The sequence below is a fragment of the Merops nubicus genome, unplaced genomic scaffold, assembly GCF_000691845.1.
Source record: "Merops nubicus isolate BGI_N331 unplaced genomic scaffold, ASM69184v1 scaffold24689, whole genome shotgun sequence".
In the NCBI taxonomy this organism is placed as follows: Eukaryota; Metazoa; Chordata; class Aves; order Coraciiformes; family Meropidae; genus Merops; species Merops nubicus.
In genome coordinates, this window is record NW_008629332.1 from 3616 (window position 1) to 23744 (window position 20129).

General features: G+C 47.1%; 1 protein-coding gene across 1 annotated transcript in view; it reads left to right on the plus strand.

Annotated features, from left to right (window-relative positions):
• The window catches only part of LOC103779345 (YEATS domain-containing protein 2-like), a gene marked incomplete at its 3' end in the record, with an annotated part of 20958 nt that extends 861 nt beyond the window's left edge, over positions 1 to 20097 (plus strand). The window contains exons 3-13 of the mRNA XM_008946968.1: positions 1542 to 1793; positions 3197 to 3312; positions 4309 to 4470; positions 6016 to 6127; positions 8665 to 8709; positions 9770 to 9956; positions 11612 to 11851; positions 13734 to 13892; positions 16291 to 16394; positions 18890 to 18997; positions 20050 to 20097. Of these exons, the coding sequence (XP_008945216.1) occupies positions 1542 to 1793; positions 3197 to 3312; positions 4309 to 4470; positions 6016 to 6127; positions 8665 to 8709; positions 9770 to 9956; positions 11612 to 11851; positions 13734 to 13892; positions 16291 to 16394; positions 18890 to 18997; positions 20050 to 20097 (1533 nt within the window). The remainder of the gene's footprint in view (positions 1 to 1541; positions 1794 to 3196; positions 3313 to 4308; positions 4471 to 6015; positions 6128 to 8664; positions 8710 to 9769; positions 9957 to 11611; positions 11852 to 13733; positions 13893 to 16290; positions 16395 to 18889; positions 18998 to 20049) is intronic.
• Between the last annotated feature and the right edge of the window lie 32 nt (positions 20098 to 20129).

Genomic DNA, 20129 nt, shown 5'->3' on the forward strand with positions numbered 1-20129 from the left:
TTGAGGTTTATGATTCTGTGTGATTACAGTTTATTACGTTTTACAAATTAGTGGGCAAAGTGTTGGTCATTTTACTTGACTAGAGGTGAAAAAAGAGGTTCTTGGTGGTGGTTTGGTTTGGGGGGGTTTTTTTGATCATGTTCCATGTGCGTCCCTGCCACTGGATATGTGGATATGACTCTGAAGTAGGTAACTGAGAGTTGGTAATTGCTTCACTCTTGTACCTGATGGACAGCTGGAAAGAAAGCTCTCAGATGAACCTTTCAAGTCCCAGCTGGGATGATGTTTCACTGCACTCCTGCTGCCAGCTCTGGAGGGCAGTTCTGCTGCTGCATCGTGGTGCCGGTCTGTCCCCATGCCACCCCCTCCACCAGCGCTGGTAGGATTTTGGGTCAGGGAGTTTAAGTGGATTAAAAATAGCCCTGCAAAGGAAGGAAAACCCAAAACCATGACAAACAAAACCAACAAAAAGCAAACAAACGAAATCTCAGATCAGTTTGTTCATTTGTTCTGCGTTGTGACCTGTCCCCTCCCCACGAGTGACTGTGCCAGCCTGGCTGAGGGGGGTCTGGCCAGGGAGGAACGAAGCCTCTTTCAGGGAGAATGCCTGCAGGAGAAGCCATCAGTGGAACTCTAGCATGACCCTGTGGCCTCAGGAGCCTGGGTGAGCTGGTCTGTGGGTGCTCTGCTGCTGGCAGGCGAGTGTTTCTGCTGACTGGATTCATCCCCAGACCAGAGCGACGGGGGACTGGTGGCTGGGAGAAGTGCCTGAGGGATGCTTGCTTTGAGCAGTGGGTGTGTTTTCCTTGCTGCTTCTGAGGTTAAAAGCAAACACTGGAGGAAATAAAAAGAGCCTTTGTCACAGTAATAAAAAAAAAACCAAAACCAAACCCCAAGAGAAGGAAATAAAAAGAGCCTTTGTCACAATAATAAAAAAAAAAACCCAAGAGATTTAAACTCTCCCCAGTCCAGGTTCAGGAGGATCTAAGATTAGCCCTCAGATGTCCATTTTGAGGAAAGTTTGCAGAGCTGCCTAAGCACATTATTCTTTATCCTCCGTTAAGCTCTGGGAGCAGACAGGGTGCTAATACTTGCAGCTTGCCTTACAGGCATTGACAAGACTGCCAGTGAGTATCAAAGCTAAAAAGCCTGATGTGTTTACATACCCTGCTTGCCTGCCAGAACTTGGCAGCTGTGACCTTTCTGTGTAGGGTAGAAGACCATTGGTGTCTGCACAGGAAGGGAAGAACTTCTTTCCAAAGGGCTGCTGCAGGTATTGCAGTAGGCTGCAGTCCTTTCCAAAGCCATGTGGGTTTCCCAGATCAAAAGGTCTCAAGGCACAGTCTCAATTTGGGATGCTGTTTCTGCAGAACCGTTTTAAGCTTTTATCTTCTGTGGCATATGTTTCTCCTGCAGGGCAGATGATGAGATATTTGCTCTCTCTCTCTTCATACATTGACTTTTTCTCTTCTTGCACAGCTTCATTTTTATCTGGGCTTCAGGGAGGTAGTGACCAGATCTGCCTGACCTCTTTGTTGCAGGGGACCAGGTCATGTGATGCGACCATTCTTAATCACCCTTCAATCAAGAAGTTCTTGGAATCCCCCTCTCGGTCCTCGTCCCCAGCTCACCAGGGCTCAGACACTCCCTCTGCCAACCACTCGGAGAGCGACTCGCTCTCCCAGCACAACGACTTCCTCTCTGACAAGGACAACGGCCCCTCGGAGGGGGAGGAGCGGCTGGCAGAGCGCCTGGCACACAGCCTGGACCAGAGGCAGGGCAGAACCGCCCGGGTAAAGCAGAACTGGGGCCTGGGCAGGGTGCTGGGGGGTGTGCTCTGGCTGGGCTCGGTGCTGGCACCAGGAGCTCTTCATGTTCTCACCCCCCTTGCTGAAGATCTGCTTCTTACCTCTCCAGCTGCTTGCTCCCACTCTCCCAGCCTGGCTGTGCTGTGAGGCTAACTGCAGTGTGTGTAACCTGGGTAGCTCTGAGCTCAGTCCTGCCCAGCAGAGAGGTCAGCCAGGCAGCACTCCTGGAGCACAGTGAGCTGCTGCTGTCCTGCCTGGTAGCCTCAGGGGAAGGAGCTGGTTCACAGCTTGGGCAAAGGGTTTTGCTCTGCAGATGGAAGTGAGGTCAGGAGAGCGTAGAGCCTGGAGAGAAGAGCAGCCTGTGCCATTCCCAGTGGTGTTTTTAAGAAGTAATGCTGCTGCCTGGCCCTGGGTGCTCGTGGGGACTGTGTTCCTTAGAGTGGTGGAACCACTGGAGTGTGAGGTTTGGCCAGCCCAGCATCCTGTGGTGAAGGCACAGTGACACCAGTGGGTCAGCTCACCCTGGGAGCAGAGCTGGCAGAGCCTGGGTGCGTGGTTTGGGTGGCTTTCCTCTTGGTGTGCTGGTCACTGTTTCTGCACTGGAGTCATTGTTGGAGCAGTTGTACTGCTTGGGTGTAGCATGTTGGTACGTTTTCAACCAACACAGCCTGTGGCTGGAGGAGTGATGAGGAGCAGGAGCCATTCCAGCCTCCTGTGGCTCCCTGCTTCACGTGGGGACATCCAGTCTTGGCCACCGCTCAGTAGCTGAGGTTGTGTTACAGGGTTGCTTAGGCAGGACTTATGGCAGAGCACCACCATGGGTTTGTGAACTTCTCTAGGTGTCAGTGACGTGTGGCTGGCTGCTCTGCCTGCTGAGGTGGGGCTGAATTCCTGTCTCTGAGCCCAGCCTCAGCCCTGCCCTGTAACGCAGCGCTGGAGTCCCTCAGAGCAGCAGGCTGGGAATGAGAAAGATTTAGATTTTCAGAAGCCACTTGTGGGAGATTTAGCTGTGTTTCTGATGAGGGAGCAACATGAGGCCACTCTACCAGTGCTTGATTTTTTTTTCTGTGTAGTGCAGCAGCAGCACTTTTTGAAACCCAAGCTATAAATTGTGGCTCAGCTCCATGGTATGCCCCATAATGTGTGCTCAGTGAAGCCACCCAGTGCCCACTTGGCTGGGCAGTGTATCATTGCTGTGTGCCCACGTTGCTTCACCGTGCCCAGACAGCCATTTAAGTATTTTTAGGGATGATTCATTGTTGGTCTCTCATTTAACTATGCAGGTTTCCTTTTTTTAACATCTTACTTTTCTAGCACCAGACAAAATGATGTTTAAGAGGAATGTTTGGTTTTTCTGCTTGCTTTTTCTCTTCTTCCCACACCCTCAGGACAGCTTGGGTGTTCCAAGCTCTCAGAAAACAGGACAACGAAATGCTGGACTGGCAAGTGATGAAACTTCACGACTTTATGTGAAGAAAACGATTGTGGTTGGCAACGTCTCCAAGTTAGTATCCAGCAACTGAGGGGGGGCCCTTTATTCCAGGATTAAATGGAGTAAAAGGTTAAAATTTGGAGACAAAAAGGATTGTTAGGCTGTCACAGTGTGAGGTATTGCCCTCGAATGATTGCTGTACCCAGGGCTGCCCTCCTGAGTGTCACCATGAGGTTTCTTTTGTGGGAGGAACAGGTATTTTAGTAGTTGTTCTGTTTGTGGGTGTATATACACACACACACATATGGAGGTTTGAAGATCTGTTTCTCTGAAAGGGAGTCTTTCAGTCTTTCCTGACCAGTTAGAAATATCAAGCTTTTGTTTTTGGGTTTTTTTCTAAAATTTTTTAAGACAGGGAAATATACATAACTTTTGAACTTTGAGGAAATTAGTGAAGAAAGGAATTAATTTGTAGGAAACTATGGAGAAGTCCAGGTTTTAACTCTGCACCTTCACACTACTCCAGTCAGTCTTTTCCCCTTGCATAGAAAATAGCAAACATTTCTTAATTAAACTTTAGGTGTTAGAGCTGTGTCTTGAAAATCTACCTATGCCTGGGCCTGGAACCACGTGTTGACTATGGAGTTACTGAAAAATTTATCAGAAGAATTGTTATTTTGTGTGTTTATGGTAGCAGGATTGCTGGTGTTGTGTGGTTTCACTTCCTCATATCTCAGAATAAGATGGCAGAAGGGATTTGATTGGAGTATAGTATTAAAATTAAGTCATCCTAATTAAAAGCCAAATGTTTAAATGGACAAACTGCCTTTGGCAGTCGTGCACTAAAATGGAGAAAATCTGTTAGAAGCATGGAGTAGATGATGGGCCCTGTGCCTGCTTCTGGATGAACTGTCAGAGCAAGGAACAGTGAGCAGAACTGTACAGGGGGCAAGGTTCAGCATTTCACCATCCCAAATTTTTGTGGCTAATCCTTCCCGAGATACTTTTTGTGGTATTTACCTATTTAGGATTTTCATCTCGTGTTCATTTTTTTCATGTCTTTGCCAGGTACATTCCCCCTGACAAGAGAGAAGAGAACGATCAGTCCACCCATAAATGGATGGTGTATGTCCGAGGCTCTCGCAGAGAACCCAGCATAAACCATTTTGTCAAGAAAGTTTGGTTCTTCCTCCATCCCAGTTACAAACCTAATGACCTGGTAGAAGTGAGGTAATAAGGAATTATTCCATCCTCTGCTCCAGTCTTTATGCTTGCCAGACTTAAGAGGGCCAAGTTTCTTAGAAAGTTAACAACTTCTCTTCCTGGTTTAGTGTTCTGTGTCTGTCTTTAGCCTCTGGCTTGGCTTGGCTTGACTTAGTCCAAATTAATAGTAAAAATAAGTTAGATTTTATGTAGCAAATAAGCCAAACGTTTTTGTTGTTTTGTTTTATTTTTTTAATTTCCTACTGAGAAAAATCAGTCAGTTGTTGCATTTCATGTTCTTCATGCAAGTTTGTGCATCTCCTGTATGTGTTCCACTCTCTGCTGCACAGGTTAGATATCTGTTGCTAAAAGATCTCTTTTTTCTATCTCCCATCCCTTCCAGTATGGCAAAGAGGAATCTCAGAAGGCTGTTTTACCCATAGTTTTGATGGTACATGTGCATTTGAGCAAGAAATTGTATCACTCTCCCAAATATTTCTCCACGGTAGTGAGGTCAGTGGCACTGGCTTCATGCTTTGAGGCATTGCCCATCCGTGGAGTGGTGCCAGTTCTGCAGAAACAGGACAGCTTCTCTGTCCTCTGCCACCTGCAGTCAAAGCTGTGACCCCAGTGAGATGAGCAGGGTCAGTTCTGTGTTGCCTGCTGCAGAGAAACATTCTGTCCATCTTTCATTCTTGCTCCTGTGGACAGGACAGCAGGAAGATGCCTTCAGACTTCCCAAAGAAATGCTTCTCCACCAGCCATGCAGCAGTGTCCTGAGGAGGGTGGGATGCTGCCTAGCTGTAGAATGGCAACTTAAGTGTGGCAAAATTAAAAAGGCAACTACTCAAACTAAATACTACTACAAAACAAAAAAGCTACTACTGAAAGGCAACTCCAGAAAGAGTGACCTGAGATGAGAAGTGCTGGTGTGGCTCAGTGATGTTTCTGAGCAGGCAGCCCCAAGGAGGATGAGAGCAGACTCCTGTGTATTTCCTGTGTCACGTACCAAGTTACACTTCACTGCTTTTGTGCCTTTCTCAGTTTCCAGTGTTGGATGTTAGTGCTGTTTGTCTGCTGCTTTAATCCCATCTGGTTAATTGATTTCTTGTTGCACAGTCCCAGTCATCACAGTGAACGTCAATGTTCTGCACTCAAAAGAGTCTTTAAACCTCTTGTGTTTTTTGTTGTTGCTGTCACAAAACTACCTTTGGGGTTTCAGCAAAAAGCTGAAGTACAGACAAAGTAGGGGAGGATGTTAGAGGTAAACACTCTGTTCTTTCTCAGCTTAGAGAATGACAGCTGAGTTAGCTTTTCCTTTTTGTCTGTATTTTCTCCTGGGGTTACATGGAGCATGTGCTTCCTGGCTGTTAGGTAGGGAATAGCAGAAAGGGATTGCATAATGCTGCACTGAAAACTTACCCTGCAGCTGTGTCCTAGAACCTGACTGGGGATTTTTTGAAACAAGTATTTTTAATTTGGTGTTTCACAGCCTTTTGACTTTCTCCAAAAGAGGTAGGGGAAAACTGTACCACTTCTGCATCCAAAATGTGAATCACCTTTTGTTTCCAGAGAACCTCCGTTTCACCTGACCAGGAGAGGCTGGGGAGAGTTTCCTGTGAGAGTGCAGATCCACTTCAAGGATAGCCAAAACAAGAGGATCGACATCATACACAATTTGAAGGTATCTGAACAAAATACTTGAGGGAAAGGCAATTATTGGATGAGCTCTCCTGCATAATCTAGAAGAGGCTCTGTTTGTGTGTGTGCTTCTGACTCTGTTTTGTGCATGTCCTGCTGGTTACTTGCACCTGAATAGCTGAACTGGAAAACCAGAAAAGCTCCAGGAAAGCCTCTTACTTGTCTGTACTGGTCTTGATGTGGTAGCCAAAGAACCCAGCCTTGCAAAGTAACACGTAAATCACTTGTGAAGGGATTGCTGAACTGTGTGTTCTGCTCCTTCAGTACTTGGACAGACTGGAGAGGGATTATCTGTCGTTGGTGGACAGGGAGGGGCTGAGAGTCACCTTCACTCCTCCTTCCTTTTGAAGAGGGACACCTCTTTCAGCTCCTTCACCTGTCCCACGACACTCAGTGAGGTTTATAGTATGCACCAGTCTTGGAAAACCAGGCCATTGCTCTTGTCTTCCCTTTAATTAGCAGCCCCTAGCCTTAGTGGAATTAAGTCCTGAGCTGGTTTAGTTTCCTGTTTCTTTGAGCAGTGTGATTAGTTTTATTTAAACTCTGCCTGCATTAATGAATCTCATGCTAATGTAGATACCTCACTGCAACCCCAGATACAGGCAGTAGAGGAAGCTGGAAGCGTTCCCCTGGAACTTAGGGATATTTAATGCAGATGATTAGTAAAATACATTTGGAGAAACATAACTTGGGGAGAAATTGGCAGCAGCATGGTAGATGTTGTGCAGGGAAAGAAGCCCAGCCTACAGAATCATAGCGTAGGACAGAATCGAATCACCGTGGCTGGAAAGGACCTTCAGGATCACCAGGTCCAACCTTCCTCCTAATTTCCCTAACCACTAGACCATAGCCTCAAGTGCCACATCCCATTGTTTTTTGAACACCTCCAGGGATGGTGACTGCACCACCTCCCTGGGCACTCCATTCCAGTGCCTAACCACTCTCTCAGGGAAGAAATTCCTCCTAATATCTAGTTGAAATCTTCCCTGGCACAACTTGAGACCATTTCCTCTCATCTTGTCATCAGTAATTTGGGCGAAGAGATCAACCCCAGCCTCACTACAGCCTCCTTTTAGGTAGCTGTAGAGAGCAGTGAGGTCTCCTCTCAGTCTCCTATTGTCCTGACTAAACACCCCCAGTTGCCCCAGCCACTCCCCATAAGGGATGTTTTCCAGCCCTCTCTCCAGCCTCGTTGCCCTTCTCTGGACCTGCTCCAGCACCTCCATGTCCTTATCCCCTGGTGCCCAAAACTGGACTCAAGGTTCAGTCTCACCAGTGCCAAGTCCAGGGGCACCAGCACCTCCCTTCTCCTGCTGATCACACTCCTGATCCAGGCCAGGATGCCCTTGGCGTTCATGGTCCCCTGGGCACACTGCTGCCTCATGGGCAGTTGGCCATCCACCAGTGTTCCCAGGTTCTTCTGCAGTTTCCAGCCACTCTTACCAAGCCTGGAGTGTTACCTGGGGTTGTTGTGACCCAAGGACAGGACCCAGCACTTGGCCTTGTTAAACCTCACACAGTTGACCTCATCCCATGGCTCCAGCCTGTGCAGAGCCCTCTGCAGAGCCTTCTACCCTCCAGCAGATCCACACTCCCACTCGGTTTCGTGTCATCTGCAAATTTACTGAGGGTGCACTCGATCCCCTCATCCAGGTCACTGATCAAGAGATGAAACAAGGCTGGTCCCAGAAGCCAGCCCTGGGGGCCACTGCTTGTGCCCAGGCACCAGCAGGCTGGAACTCCCTTCAGCACCCTCTGTGGTGTTGGGCAGGTCTTAGCCAGGCCAGTGCCCAGCTGGCTCAGCCACCAGCTGCCAGAGTGCCCAGCAGAACCCTGTGGGACAGGGTGCCAGGTGCCCTCCTGAACTCCAGGCAGACAATGCCCTCTGCTTTTCCCCACCCACTGGGAGCATGCTGAGCCAGCCCGTGGCACCCGAGGGCTCCAGTCAGCCAGTCTGTGCTGTTCATTCACGGAGCCTGTGCCTGCTGGGAGGTGATGGGGTAAGCTGAGCTCCTCCTGGGCTGGAGCCCGTCCCACCCAGCCTCTCTCCATACCTGAACAGATGCCTCTGGGGTTTTCTGCCTCTCTGTCAGCTGATACACAGTGTGAACAGTTACTTAAGCAAATATGATTGTGTAAATATAGCCTTGGTGTTATTCAGTTTAAACACCTCTGAGTTTTTTCTTGTTAGTGCTTTCTAACATTGACATCAGGAATAAAAAAGGACACTCCTCAAAGGCTTCTCTTAGACTGAAATCAGATTTCCCCAACAATCCCATTTCCTTCAGTTATTTTGCTCCTTTCTGCTTCAGTGTGGGCTTTGGGCTGTGGTTGACTTTTGCAGCAGGGAGGGCACCTGGACAGAGCACACAGATTTCTGACCCTGTGGCCTCAAAAGGTTCTGTGTGCTGCCACTCAGCTTACATGGTTTGAACTCACTTCAGACAAGTTGCATTGTAAATTGCAGCTAATACACTGCTTTGCCCAGGGTAACATGAATCTGTTGTGTTGTTTCCCCAGCTGGACAGGACCTACACAGGCCTGCAGACACTTGGTGCAGAAACGGTGAGTCAGAGGGCCGGGGGGTGGGCGTTCCACTTTGGTTCCCTTAGGGATTTTTAGAAAGAAAAAGATAGATGGGACTGAGCACAGTCAGAACCATTTGATTTCACAGGTTTTGGAATGTAGATTTTCTGACAAACAAGATAATCTCTTGTTAAATGAAATGGTTATGACACCTTGTCACTATTCATGACAACAGTCATTTTTTTCCTCCCTTTCTAGTTCAGGGGAGATTGCTTCCAGCTCTTCTTTCACAAAGTACTTAACTTGTACTACAGTTTTAATTTTTATTTCTTTGTGGAGCTCCTGGTTCCAAATGTCTTGATTTGCATTCTTATGTGCTGCAGATCTCATACATAAAGAATACATAAGGTAAAGGGATCACCCAGCTGCCCTGCTGAAATTTTGCAGTGTATTAGGTACTTCTGAGTTTCTGCATCTGTCAAGGTTCAGTCTCCTCATGGAAAATGAACTCTCAGTATAAAATAAATGGATTAATAATTCAGTTTGCTGTATCTCTAAGGTTTTGTTTTATTATTTGCTCCTTGTACTGTAGCGAATGGAAAGTTTTATGGTGAAATTGGATTTTATCAGCTTCTCTGTCTGGGGTGAAAACGTTGATGTGAGATGTCTACTGTGATTAAAGAACACTTTTTGAAGAGTAGATAATAAGATGTGTTTCTCAAAACCTTACCAAAAAAGGCAGAATAGGCAAGCTGCAGTTTTGTGCCTGTTCCTAAGGGGGTGTGCAGGCCTTTCCCTGGTGGGGAGCTCAGAGCTGGGCTCTGTATTCCCTCCAGTGCTCACTGGTCAGATTTCCCCAGGGACTGAGAGATGTGCTCCTCTGCTGTGGGGGTTAGATGCTGCAAGACTTTTGTCTTAGCTCAGGTGCTGCTGGACCTCTGTGGTGTGTCCCTGAAATGAATGGAAACGTTACACAGAGGTGGTGGGAGGAGAGGGAGAGGTTTCTAGACATGAGAAGGAAAGGCATAGTTGTTTTCACTTTTTGTGTCTTCACCTAGCTGTGAAATGTTAACCTCATCCTTTCTCCTGTTTCTGGAAGGTTGTGGATGTGGAGCTACATAGGCATTCCCTTGGGGAGGAGTATCTCTTCTCCCAGTCTTCAGAGTCTGACCTTTCTGACGTTCCTACATCTATACCACTGCCACTGAGTATCCCAGCACCAGTCAAAGCTTCTTCCCCTATCAAACAGCTGCGGGACTCCAGCCCAGATGCTTCTGTGGACAAAGGTAAAGCAAATGGGTGTTGCTGAAGTTTGAGTTCCTGGAACTTCAGCTCCTCTGGATACCTCCTCCTAACTTGCTTTTGTGCCTTAAAGATTGCCAGTGGTACCTGCTCCTTGCTCACCCCAGATATCACTTCCTCAGTGTGCTCTGCAGAATGTACAATTCAGAAACTGTTATTGTTTGTTCAGTGCTTGGTTGGGGTTTTGGTTTTGAAACCTGGAGCTTGTTGAGTGGGCTCTGTTCTGCTAAACAGCAAATAGGGAGTTTTATCCAGTGGATGCAGTTGGAAGAAAGGTTGTTGAGTAGCTTTTGTAGATTTATTCTTGGTGGAGTCTTCTCAGAGGGTTCTTAGGTTTCTGGATGGTTTGGGGGCTGTGTATACACTTAAGGAATTGGTCTGGTGGTGTGTTTGGGTTTATGTGCTGGTGCCTAATGGGAGTTGACTGTGGGGGTGCAAAAATGGCTATTTAGCTGTGGTGTGAAGAACAGAGGGTGCAGAAGGCATGGTGTGTGTTTGGGGGATGGCATCTGCTTGTCACAGCCTCGTTCCCACCCCCCTGCCAGCTCAGGCAGTGCAGCACCCGTTGCACTGGGGCAGCAGCTGGTGCTCTGGTGTCCCTTCAGTTGCCTGAACCAAGCTAGTGCTGGCCCTTGGGCACACTGCTGGCATTTCTTGTTTGCAGGAAGCAGGAGAAACTGCCTCTGTTAGCACTGAGCTTTGTTCTGTGGAACAAGTGGTGTCGGGGCCTACCTGACAGACCTTGGTTGGCTGGGCTGAGAGCAGGGCTGCTTCTCATGGTTGCATGTTTTAGTGTGAGGAGCTTGCTGCAGACAGCAACCTCCTACTTCAGCACAGGGCTGCATGCACAGGGTCTGATGCCTTTCTTGCTTTCTCCTGACACTCCTGTGTCCAGGAGTGGCTGTAAGCTGCTGTCTTGCACGATGCACTTTGTGGTGGGTGCCGTGATGCCGCTGGCAGAGTCCTGGCTCAGGGAGAGGAATGTCCCCTGCTTCAACGTGGTGTTTTCCTGTGGTCAAAAAAGGAGAAAAGCAACCAAGTCTGAAATGCACAGGCTCTTTATTCACCCAGGAAGACAGGCAGCACCTCTGGGTGAGCAGTGCTAGTCAACAGGAAGAAAGTAAACCTGCTTCCTCCTCACACACTGACAGGCAGTGGCTTTTCTCATCAGCTGCAGGTTAATTGATCTCCTTCTGCATCACACCAGGTGGATTCCTTAACCCAGGTCAAAAGGCAGCAGGTAGTCTCCTCGTGCTCTTACTCCAAAAAATGCACTGCAAGATTATCTGTGAAGGAGGTCCAGCCTTAGTCCTGTGGATTCCTAGCTGAGGACACGTAGAACTACCAACAGCTTTTGCTCAGTGGAAGGGTCATTCCAAGAAAATATGTAGGAGGTGGCTGATGACCTTCCACAGCACAGTAGCCTTTTGTTCTCCTGTTCAGAGGCAAATCCAACAGGCTTGCCCAGGAGGGACCCCTACCCCACTGTCACCCCACCCAGTGCTGCCCACCAGCTCTTCCTTCCTCCCTTTGAGAGCGTGTTTGTCGTGCCTGAGTTTTGTTTGTGTAGAGAAGCACAGGAAGGAATCAGATGTCTCAGCCTAAGAACTATTTCTCTTCTTTTCCCTGTTTTGATCAGGATTCCCTGGGAATGCTGAAACGGACAGACATGCCACGTTTTATTCCCTGCCATCCTCCATAGAGCGGACTCCCACCAAGTTAGCCACACAGAAAGTTGCCTTTGGCTCTCATGGAAATTCAGCTTTTCAACCCATTGCAGCTAGCTGTAAAATAGTGCCTCAAGGTCAGAGTCCAAGCCCTGCAGAGTCACCAGGAAAATCCTTCCAGCCTATCACCATGAGTTGCAAGATTGTATCAGGTGAATGTTAGTTTACTTAACCCCAGTGCTTCACCCCAGAGAACAAGAGTGAACCAGTTAGACTTGGTTTGTGTCCTTCCCTTGTTTTCCTGCCAACCTTTGAACATCAGGCAGTAGGAAACTCTAGAATAAGGAGCTAAACACACTTCTTATGTTCAAGGACAAAAAATCCAAGTGTGAAACGTTTCACATCAGATCAAAATCAATGAGAGCTGTTCTCTCCCTGCCCTCGAATGCTTTTAGGTGTGAAAAAGTCTTTAACTGGACTGCTACCCACAGAAAGGTCCAGGCAAGGACACATCTTCCATGTGGGAAGAAGCCCCATTCTTCTCCCTCCCTCTTTCAAACAGCTAGGATAGATTAAGAAGAAATTATTTTTTTTCTGATAATTGGGCAGAGAATCAGGTTCAACCTTGCAGATTCAAATGGTCCCTCTTGCACTTGCAGTATCTCCAGATGGAGCAGCTTTGGTCTTCCTCTCCCAAAAGTCCACCTTCTGTTGGATTAAATTGTCAGCTGACTGCAGTGAGCAATGTGATACTCTTTTGATAGCTCCTGAACCAAACATGGTCAAGCTGCTGTTTACTCATTTCACTTATAGTCCCTTCCCTGCCTGGGCATGATGCCATCCACTGGAGGATGTTTTGCCTCAGAAAGTTTTAATGTGCAGCTCACCATCTCACATGTTGTGAAGCTGAAAATATGACCTATTAAATCCTGTCATTTGCTGGTGTTCAGGGCTGAGAGGATGAAGCACCAACTATCAGTATGTGTGATTTCTGATGATCTGCTCACAGATAATATTCCTCAAGTGTGTCTGGTTTGTTGGGTTTTTTAATTAAATTTTAATATCATTCCTTGACATCTTAAAACTGTACTCAGGCTGTTATGCATTTGAACCTATGCCAAGTGCTTTCTTCTTTCTTAATAAGCTCTTCTCTTGATCCTCTCTTCCCAAGGCTTCCCAGAAAGCAAGAATTACAGGGGCCATCCTGCCTTTCTTAAAATCTTTGGACTATTCTCTCTTGATATTTGCTATTTAACTATTTCCCTGCTAAATATTTTTCCCAGGTTCTGCTGCTAGCATTCTGAGAAGTGTCACCCTTTTCAGATTTCAAAAGCAGTTTGCAAGACATGGGGATTTAATTTGATCAGCATTTATGTTCCATTTTAATTGGCAGTCACTGCCAAGAGAGCAGATTAACAAGCAGTTGAAGCTTAGTGTGCTTGCTGCTGTCTCTTTTCTCTGACCACTTCCTTGCCTGTCCTTTTCTCTACGTTTCTTGTTTACTTCCTCATGCAGCTTTTTTCTTTGCTTTTTCTCTCTCTCCTGGTCCTTTTACCCAGAAGCTGCACAATTTACAATTTGCTTTCAAGGGCTTTTGCTGTAATGAGAGCAGTGAAGAGCCAAGAGCATCCCTGCCTGTCTGGCTGCTGTGTGGCACAGCCTTTTGACATGGAACTGCTCAGCTCCTGGCTCTGAATCCTGTACCCTGGGCTGCACAAGGAAAAGAGAGAGCCCCTCAAGGAGCTCAGCTTTCTAATCTTCATCTCCTTGGGTGGTCTGGTCATGGCAGTGGGAATGATTTAGGTAACATCCCTCAGGATTCAAGGATGGACCAAACAGCTTCTCAAGGTCCCTTTGAAGCCTGCTTGTCCTGGTGGGCAGAGAGTGTCCAGGGCAGGTGTGACCATAGTGCTTCACGTGCCTTTTCCTTTCCTTCTGGCTCCTCTTTCCAAGTCCTGTCTTCTCACTCAGGCTGGGAAATGCATCCTCACAAAATGTCCCTTCTCTAAGGCATTTCAAACAGTACCACAGTTGCTGGTTTTGTGTGTTCTAACAACGTTTACAAGACAGAAGCATTGGACTTTTTTCCTTAAGGTTCTCCAATATCGACCCCTAGTCCATCTCCGCTGCCTCGCACCCCGACCTCCACTCCGGTGCACATGAAGCAAGGCTCTGCTAGTGCAGCCATTAACAATCCCTATATTATTGTGGACAAGCCTGGACAGATGGTTGGAGCAACAGCCACGAGCACAGGTGTGTAGTGTGGGCACAGAAGGCAGTGGCTTAGTCTTACCCATCCAGGTTTATTCTCCCTTTAAAATGCGTGGTGTGGTAACAGTGTTTCAGCTGGTGAAGGTGGAAGAGTGCTTGGCAAAGGAAGGGGGAGGTGCTGGGGGGTGGCACAACTGGCCTGTGTAACGTGCTGGAGGGTTTCTCAGGCTTTAACACAACTTCCTTTAGGAAACAGCACGTAGTGGAAAGCCAGGCTGGGTTCACAGATGCCTCTTCAGAGAGAGCCTGTTCTTTGCAGACAGAAAGGGAAGGGGTAAAAGTAACATACATAGTGGTGCACAGAGGTTGAGACAGGAGTGGATGGGTGAGAAATGTGTTGTGGATGTGGGCAGAAGGCATGGAGAGCTTGCAGTGACTGGCAGCTCAGTCCTGGGTACCAGTGCACAGTGCTCTAGAAGTGTTGAAGGGCACAGACCCAGGTCACCAGAGCAGCCATGCTGGGTTGTGTTACTGCTCTCAGCTTCTAGCTGGTCCAATTCCAACTGGTTTGGATTCCTCTAACTGGATTCCCTTGGTGCCTCAGTGGTGACATGAGCCTGGGGCCAGGGGGAGGACTGAGCTGCACGTGGTGGGTATGGGTGTCCACTGGTAATCATTGTGTTGGGACTGGAGGAAAAGTCACTTAAAAGTCATTTATTTACTGTGATGTGTGGCCAAGAACTGCTGTCTGTTTAAAAACCCTTGTTTGTGTGTGTCTGTGCTGGCCAGTGTCTCAGAGGGGTGCTCAGAGCTATGTGATGAAGTGCAGCATCCAAGTAACACACAAACCATTTGCTGGGTGTGGTTGGAAAGTGCAAAAATTCTTCTCTTATGGTTCCTCCCTTTGTCTGAGGGAACACTGCTGTCATGTTTGTGTTAGCTTCATCACAGAGGGATTTGGCAGGGGAAGCATAGTCCTAGCTGAGTTAAACAATTTCAAGTATGTTGTGGGGCTTTCTTGCTAACACTGAAGCTGTTTGACCAATAGGATTTTTATTTTTTGGGGGGGGGGGGATTTTTCTGCCTCTTTTTCTTTTCTGTTTCTTTTTTACCTCCAGCCTGACTGTCTGCTCTGCATATGTGCTGTGTTATGGTTTGGGTAACTTTTGTGTCCTCCTAGTAGAGACTAATACGTGGAGAATAGGATCTGTAGATGCAGCAGGTGGTTTGGACCCTTCAAGGTGCAGTTTCCTGCCACTGTAGTGTGGTAGAAGTACAGACTGACCTGGAAGAAGCTCCTGCTGCCTCTCACTCCCCTGCCTTGCTGCTGCTTCCCCATACCCTGCACCAGCCAGGTCAGATCCCTGGCAGAACAGAAGATGAACTCCCTCCCTGAGTTGAGCTTTGCTGTCAGGTAGCCTCATCCCCAGACCTGTGTGGGGGAGCAGGAGGGGATGTGGAACTGGCTCTGGCAACAGCAGCCAGGCTGGATTGCAGGTAATGAGATACTACAGAGCCACTGAGATGTTCTTGATAAGACTGCAGACTGCATTTAAAGAGAGGGGTGAGATCTGCCCTGTGAAACACAGCCTTCCCAAACCCCAGTATTTTGAGAAATGGCTGCTCATTTACTTTTAAATTTAAGTGCAGTTTGTAGCACAACTGTATGAGAGACTATTACTGTGTTTTTATGAGTTTAATCCATGGCTTTGGTGTCTCTTGAACAAATAAAACTTAACACCACCAACCCAGCAGCAGCAACAAAACTGCTGCTGAGCAACAGTGTGTTGTGTGCAGGCTCTGAGGATGCAGGGTAAGTTTAGCACTGCACCCCATCCATCCTGGGGCCAGGAGAGTGCTGGGGCACATGATTCCACCTGTTAGTTTAGCAGGAGCAGCCTTCTGCAGACAGAGGACCCTATGGCTTCATTCCTTAATTCTGTTTCTTCCTTTACCCTCCTTGTTCTGTCCTTTCCCTTGTTGCTCCTCACTTTTTCTCCTTACTTTTCTGGCCTTCTTTATCCTTCCTACTTCAGCCTATTCCAAGCCCTCTGTGCCAGAGTCTGAGGCTAGGGTAGGTTCAGAGGGCGTGTGGGCAGCGGAGGACTTTGTCTGCAGTTCTGACTGGCAAGCTCATTTACAGGCCTAATTTCAGATATTTGCACTTGTAGCCAGTAACCTCAGGACCCAGGAAAGTGCCTGACCATTTGCTTGCAGCAGAGAGCTCTGGGAGGAGAGTGACTGTCTCTGGGCCGTGGGTTCTGCAGGTGGAAATTTGGTGGTGGGTTTGTTTTGTGCCCGTGCCAACTCCCACTGACATAGCTCTTGGAGAGTACAGAGTCAAAACAAACTGCTGTGTTTCATGAGGAGAGGTTTCATGTGTCCAGTGGCAGCTTTCCCCAGCCCTCACCCAACATCTGCTTTATCTCCTGACATGCAGGGAGCCCAACCAGCAAACTGAGCAGTGTTTGTCAGGCCTCTCACGGGACTGGATCTCCTGTCTCAAAGAGCCACGGGAGCAGTTTTGTCACCTCAGCTGTCAAGGTAATGTTCTCATTAGGTGCATACTTTCCATTTAAAATCCAGCTTCCTATTAAATAGGGCTTTCTAGCATTATAAAATCTGCACTTTGGGCAAGTTCTTTTGGTTGTCATTTCCTTTGAAGTTTAGTGTGTCTAATGGAGCCACGTGAGAACATGGTGGTTATAGGAGATGATGGTGTTGCTTTGTGCAGCTCTATTTACCTACACCTCCATTAAAGGCATTGCTGCTTTCCTTTCCTACAGTGAAATCCATGGAGGGCATAGCTCTCAAAATGCCTCACCTTTCAAAACAGCTCTTCTGTAGCTGACTTTGATCTTCTTCATTTCATTTGTGATGGTTTGTGATGAAACCAGAGGTGCCTTCCTCAAAACCTTCACTCAGTTCATGATTTTGTACAGTAGCTGCTCCTGGCAGCCTGCAAATGGCTCGTTCAGTGGCTTTACAACTGTGCCTGCATTTAGACAAATGTTTGTGTAAACAGTGGAGTAACCAAATGTGCAAACAAACAGTGATAAATACAGTCCCTGCTTCTGATCTGCAGAGCCCAAAAGGTATGGAATGAACTGTCTCACATAAAATCTCTCCCACATCTTGTGCTAGGGAGGGTATTTCTGGCAGGGAAGTGGTGTCAGCAAGGCTGTTGCTGCAGGCAGCTGGTGGGTGTGCTGCTGAGAGCAGGAGCACTCCCTGTCTCCAAGTCCCAGGAATATGAGTGCAGGATGGGGGGGAAGGCTTGCCAGCCAGCCTGCAGGGAGACAGCACTCTGCATCTGGAGCTGAGATGCTGCCTGTGTCTGTTAGGGGAGCAGTGCTGAAGGTTGCTGTCTGAAGCAGTTAGTATGGAGTAGAGTTTTAAGTGTCAGGTGTTCAGCTGGCTGTTCAGCTTCTGAGAGCCTGTCTGCTCAGATGGATTTCACTCAACTGTGCTGAAAACCATTCGTTAGTCTTTATTTTTCACTGATTTAGAACATTTCTTTCTGAAAGGTTTTCAGTGGATCAGAGTAGGTACATGTCTTCAGTCACGGCTGAGTTCTGTATTTCCAGGGCAAAGTTAAAAATGGTGATATTTATATATATAAAATACAGCTCTCTAAACAGAATTTTGTCTTCTGGTTGGTTGAAAAGCTGTAATTTTCCTTAAAAAGGATGAGGGAGTCTGGTAGTTCAGTGGGATGCTATGGATTGTTCTTAACCCACCACTTTTCATGTCTTCACTATGTGCTAGTTTTCTGTGTATATTTTTGTAATGACTTAAGGCTGTGTTTCTTCAGCTAGTTTAAAATGACTTGCATGCAGGCTGCTGTTGAGAGGACTGGTTATGCCTCTGACCTTGTCTTCACACCTCCCCCTGCAGGGAAGGGAACACTTTGCTACCAGTTGTGCAGCAGTGTGCTGAACCAGAGCAGGGAACCAGCCTGGCTGAAACAAGTCTGTTCTCAGCCACGTGTGTCAGTACAAGGAAGATGGCAGGAGTGTTAGGTTAGAGTCTGAGGGATTGTTCTCTGGTCGTGATCCAGCCCCAGGATGGGCCAGGAGATTGTGAAACCATGGCCTGGAGTTCATGTTGAGTGTAAAAGAGTACAACTCCTTTACTTATAACAGAATGAAAACAGACTTCCTCAAATGCCTTTGACTTCTATACCAGCCTCAGATCCAGAAATGCTAGGTGCATGATTTTGAAGATGTGGAAATGTTTTTTACTATATTTAGTTAATTAGTCTCACTGTTTCTGCCACATGGTGAGCTCTGTCTGGAGTTTTCCTTGCAGACTTAAATTGAACAGTATTTTTTCCCCCTACATAACCTGTTTCTTCTTAGGTTGTCTTTTCTCTATGAGCTTGTGTATAGAGTCATAGAATGGTTGACATTGGCAGGGACCTCTGGAAATCATCCAGTCCAACTGCTGATCAAAGCTGGGTCAAATAGAGCAGGTTGAGGAGTATGTCCAGTTGGGTTTTGAGTATGAGTATCTCCAAGGCTGGGGAGTCTACAGCCTCTGTGGGGAGCCTCTTCCAGTGTTTGATCACCATTAAATTTAAAAAAAAACAAAAAAATTTTTCTTTTAACTAAACATAATTTTGTGTGTTTCAGCTTTTCAATTTGTGCCCTTTGACTCTTGTTCTTCCACTGGATATTATTGAGCATTGTCTTGCTTGATCATCAGGTATATATGTGCATGGATAAGATCCCCCCTCAGCCTACTTGAATTTTACAGCTCTGAAAAGCTTTGTATAAGAGGAATATGAGTTGATTTCTTTAACCTGTGTATGCCATGGTAAAAGACAATTACTGCTGTTGGAGTTGTAACTTTCAAATAAACTACACACTGTAGGTTGCCATAGGATGTTCTGCTTCTCAAGTGTTGACTGACGTTGGAAATGTCTTGTTTGTGCAGGTAATTTGGCCTGCCCAGATGGTCCTTAATGAGCAGTCATTTGTTTTATTTTTTGGATTGGACATTTCACCAATTCTTGCACCATGTCTTCCTATCTGCAGCAGGAGGATTCTCTGTTTGCCACCATGCCACCCCTTTGTCCCATTGGGAGTCATTCCAAGGTGCAAAGCCCCAAATCGGTCACGGGAGGACTTGGAGCTTTTACAAAGGTATTCCTCTTGGCTTCTGTGGGACAAGGAGCCCAGTAGTGCCATTTCATGCTGACTTGTGCCACAAACCATGTAACTTCCAGTGCATCTGAAGCTGCTACTGGAACCAGTGTGTCTTGCCACCAAGGGCTCACTAGCACCTCTCAAAAAATATATCTTGCTTTCTTTACTTTCCCTGTGGCTCTACTGTACCTATGGTCTTTTTTTATCTTCCCTTTCATCCTTTATTGTTTTTCTTTGAACCACTGTCGTACTGAGGCTGATATTTTAAAAACTGTTTTTAGTGGGATGCAGTAAAAGTAAACTGCAGTAGATCTGTCAGGAGCTTCTTAAAAAATAATATAGCAATTTCTGAATCTCAGATGCTGCCACTTCCAAGTACATTCCCTTCAATGTTACCATCTGGCATTTGGAAGTTGTTTTTGGCAATATTAGGTGATCCAAGTAAAAAGTGGAAGAATGCTTCCTGCCAGTTACAGTACCTACAGCAATCTAATGGAAAAAAAAAAAAACAAACCAGCCTTTCTTGAGTGGCTTCTCATAGAGATTAGATTAAGTCCTGTCCCAGAGAAACATAAAACATATACCTAGGAAAATAATGTCAGCTATAATGGTTTACAATACCTGTAGCTATAATATCAGTTGTAGTTTTGGAGGACAGGAAAAAAAAAAAAAGATGTTTAGAATGTGTTCTAAAGGAAGGTGCTTAGAAATTTGAAATGTTAAAGTGTTGTGGCTTCATGCTGAGCTGCATGGCCTGCAGAAGTCAAGTCTGGCCCGGGCCATGGCTAGTGTGACTAGCAGTTGTACTGTTACTAGTGATATGTGTCATTTCTGTGAGCATCTCCCTCAGCTCTGCAGTGCTTTGTCAACACAGACACGTGTCTGTGGGGAGCGACCCTCATCTTGGAGCTGAGCTGGGGAGATCCCTGGTGGCAGGAGCCTGGTCTGGGTGCCCTGGCTGGAGCCTGCCCCTCCTGCAGACAGGCTGTCCGGGAGCCATCCGCAGGGCCCTGAGCCGTTTGCTTATCCTTATTTCTTGTGTCCACAAGGTGATAATAAAGCAGGAGCCCGGAGAGCTGCCCCAGCACGGCCCGCTGGCAGGGCCAGGGGCGGGGCCAGCCGCGCCGAC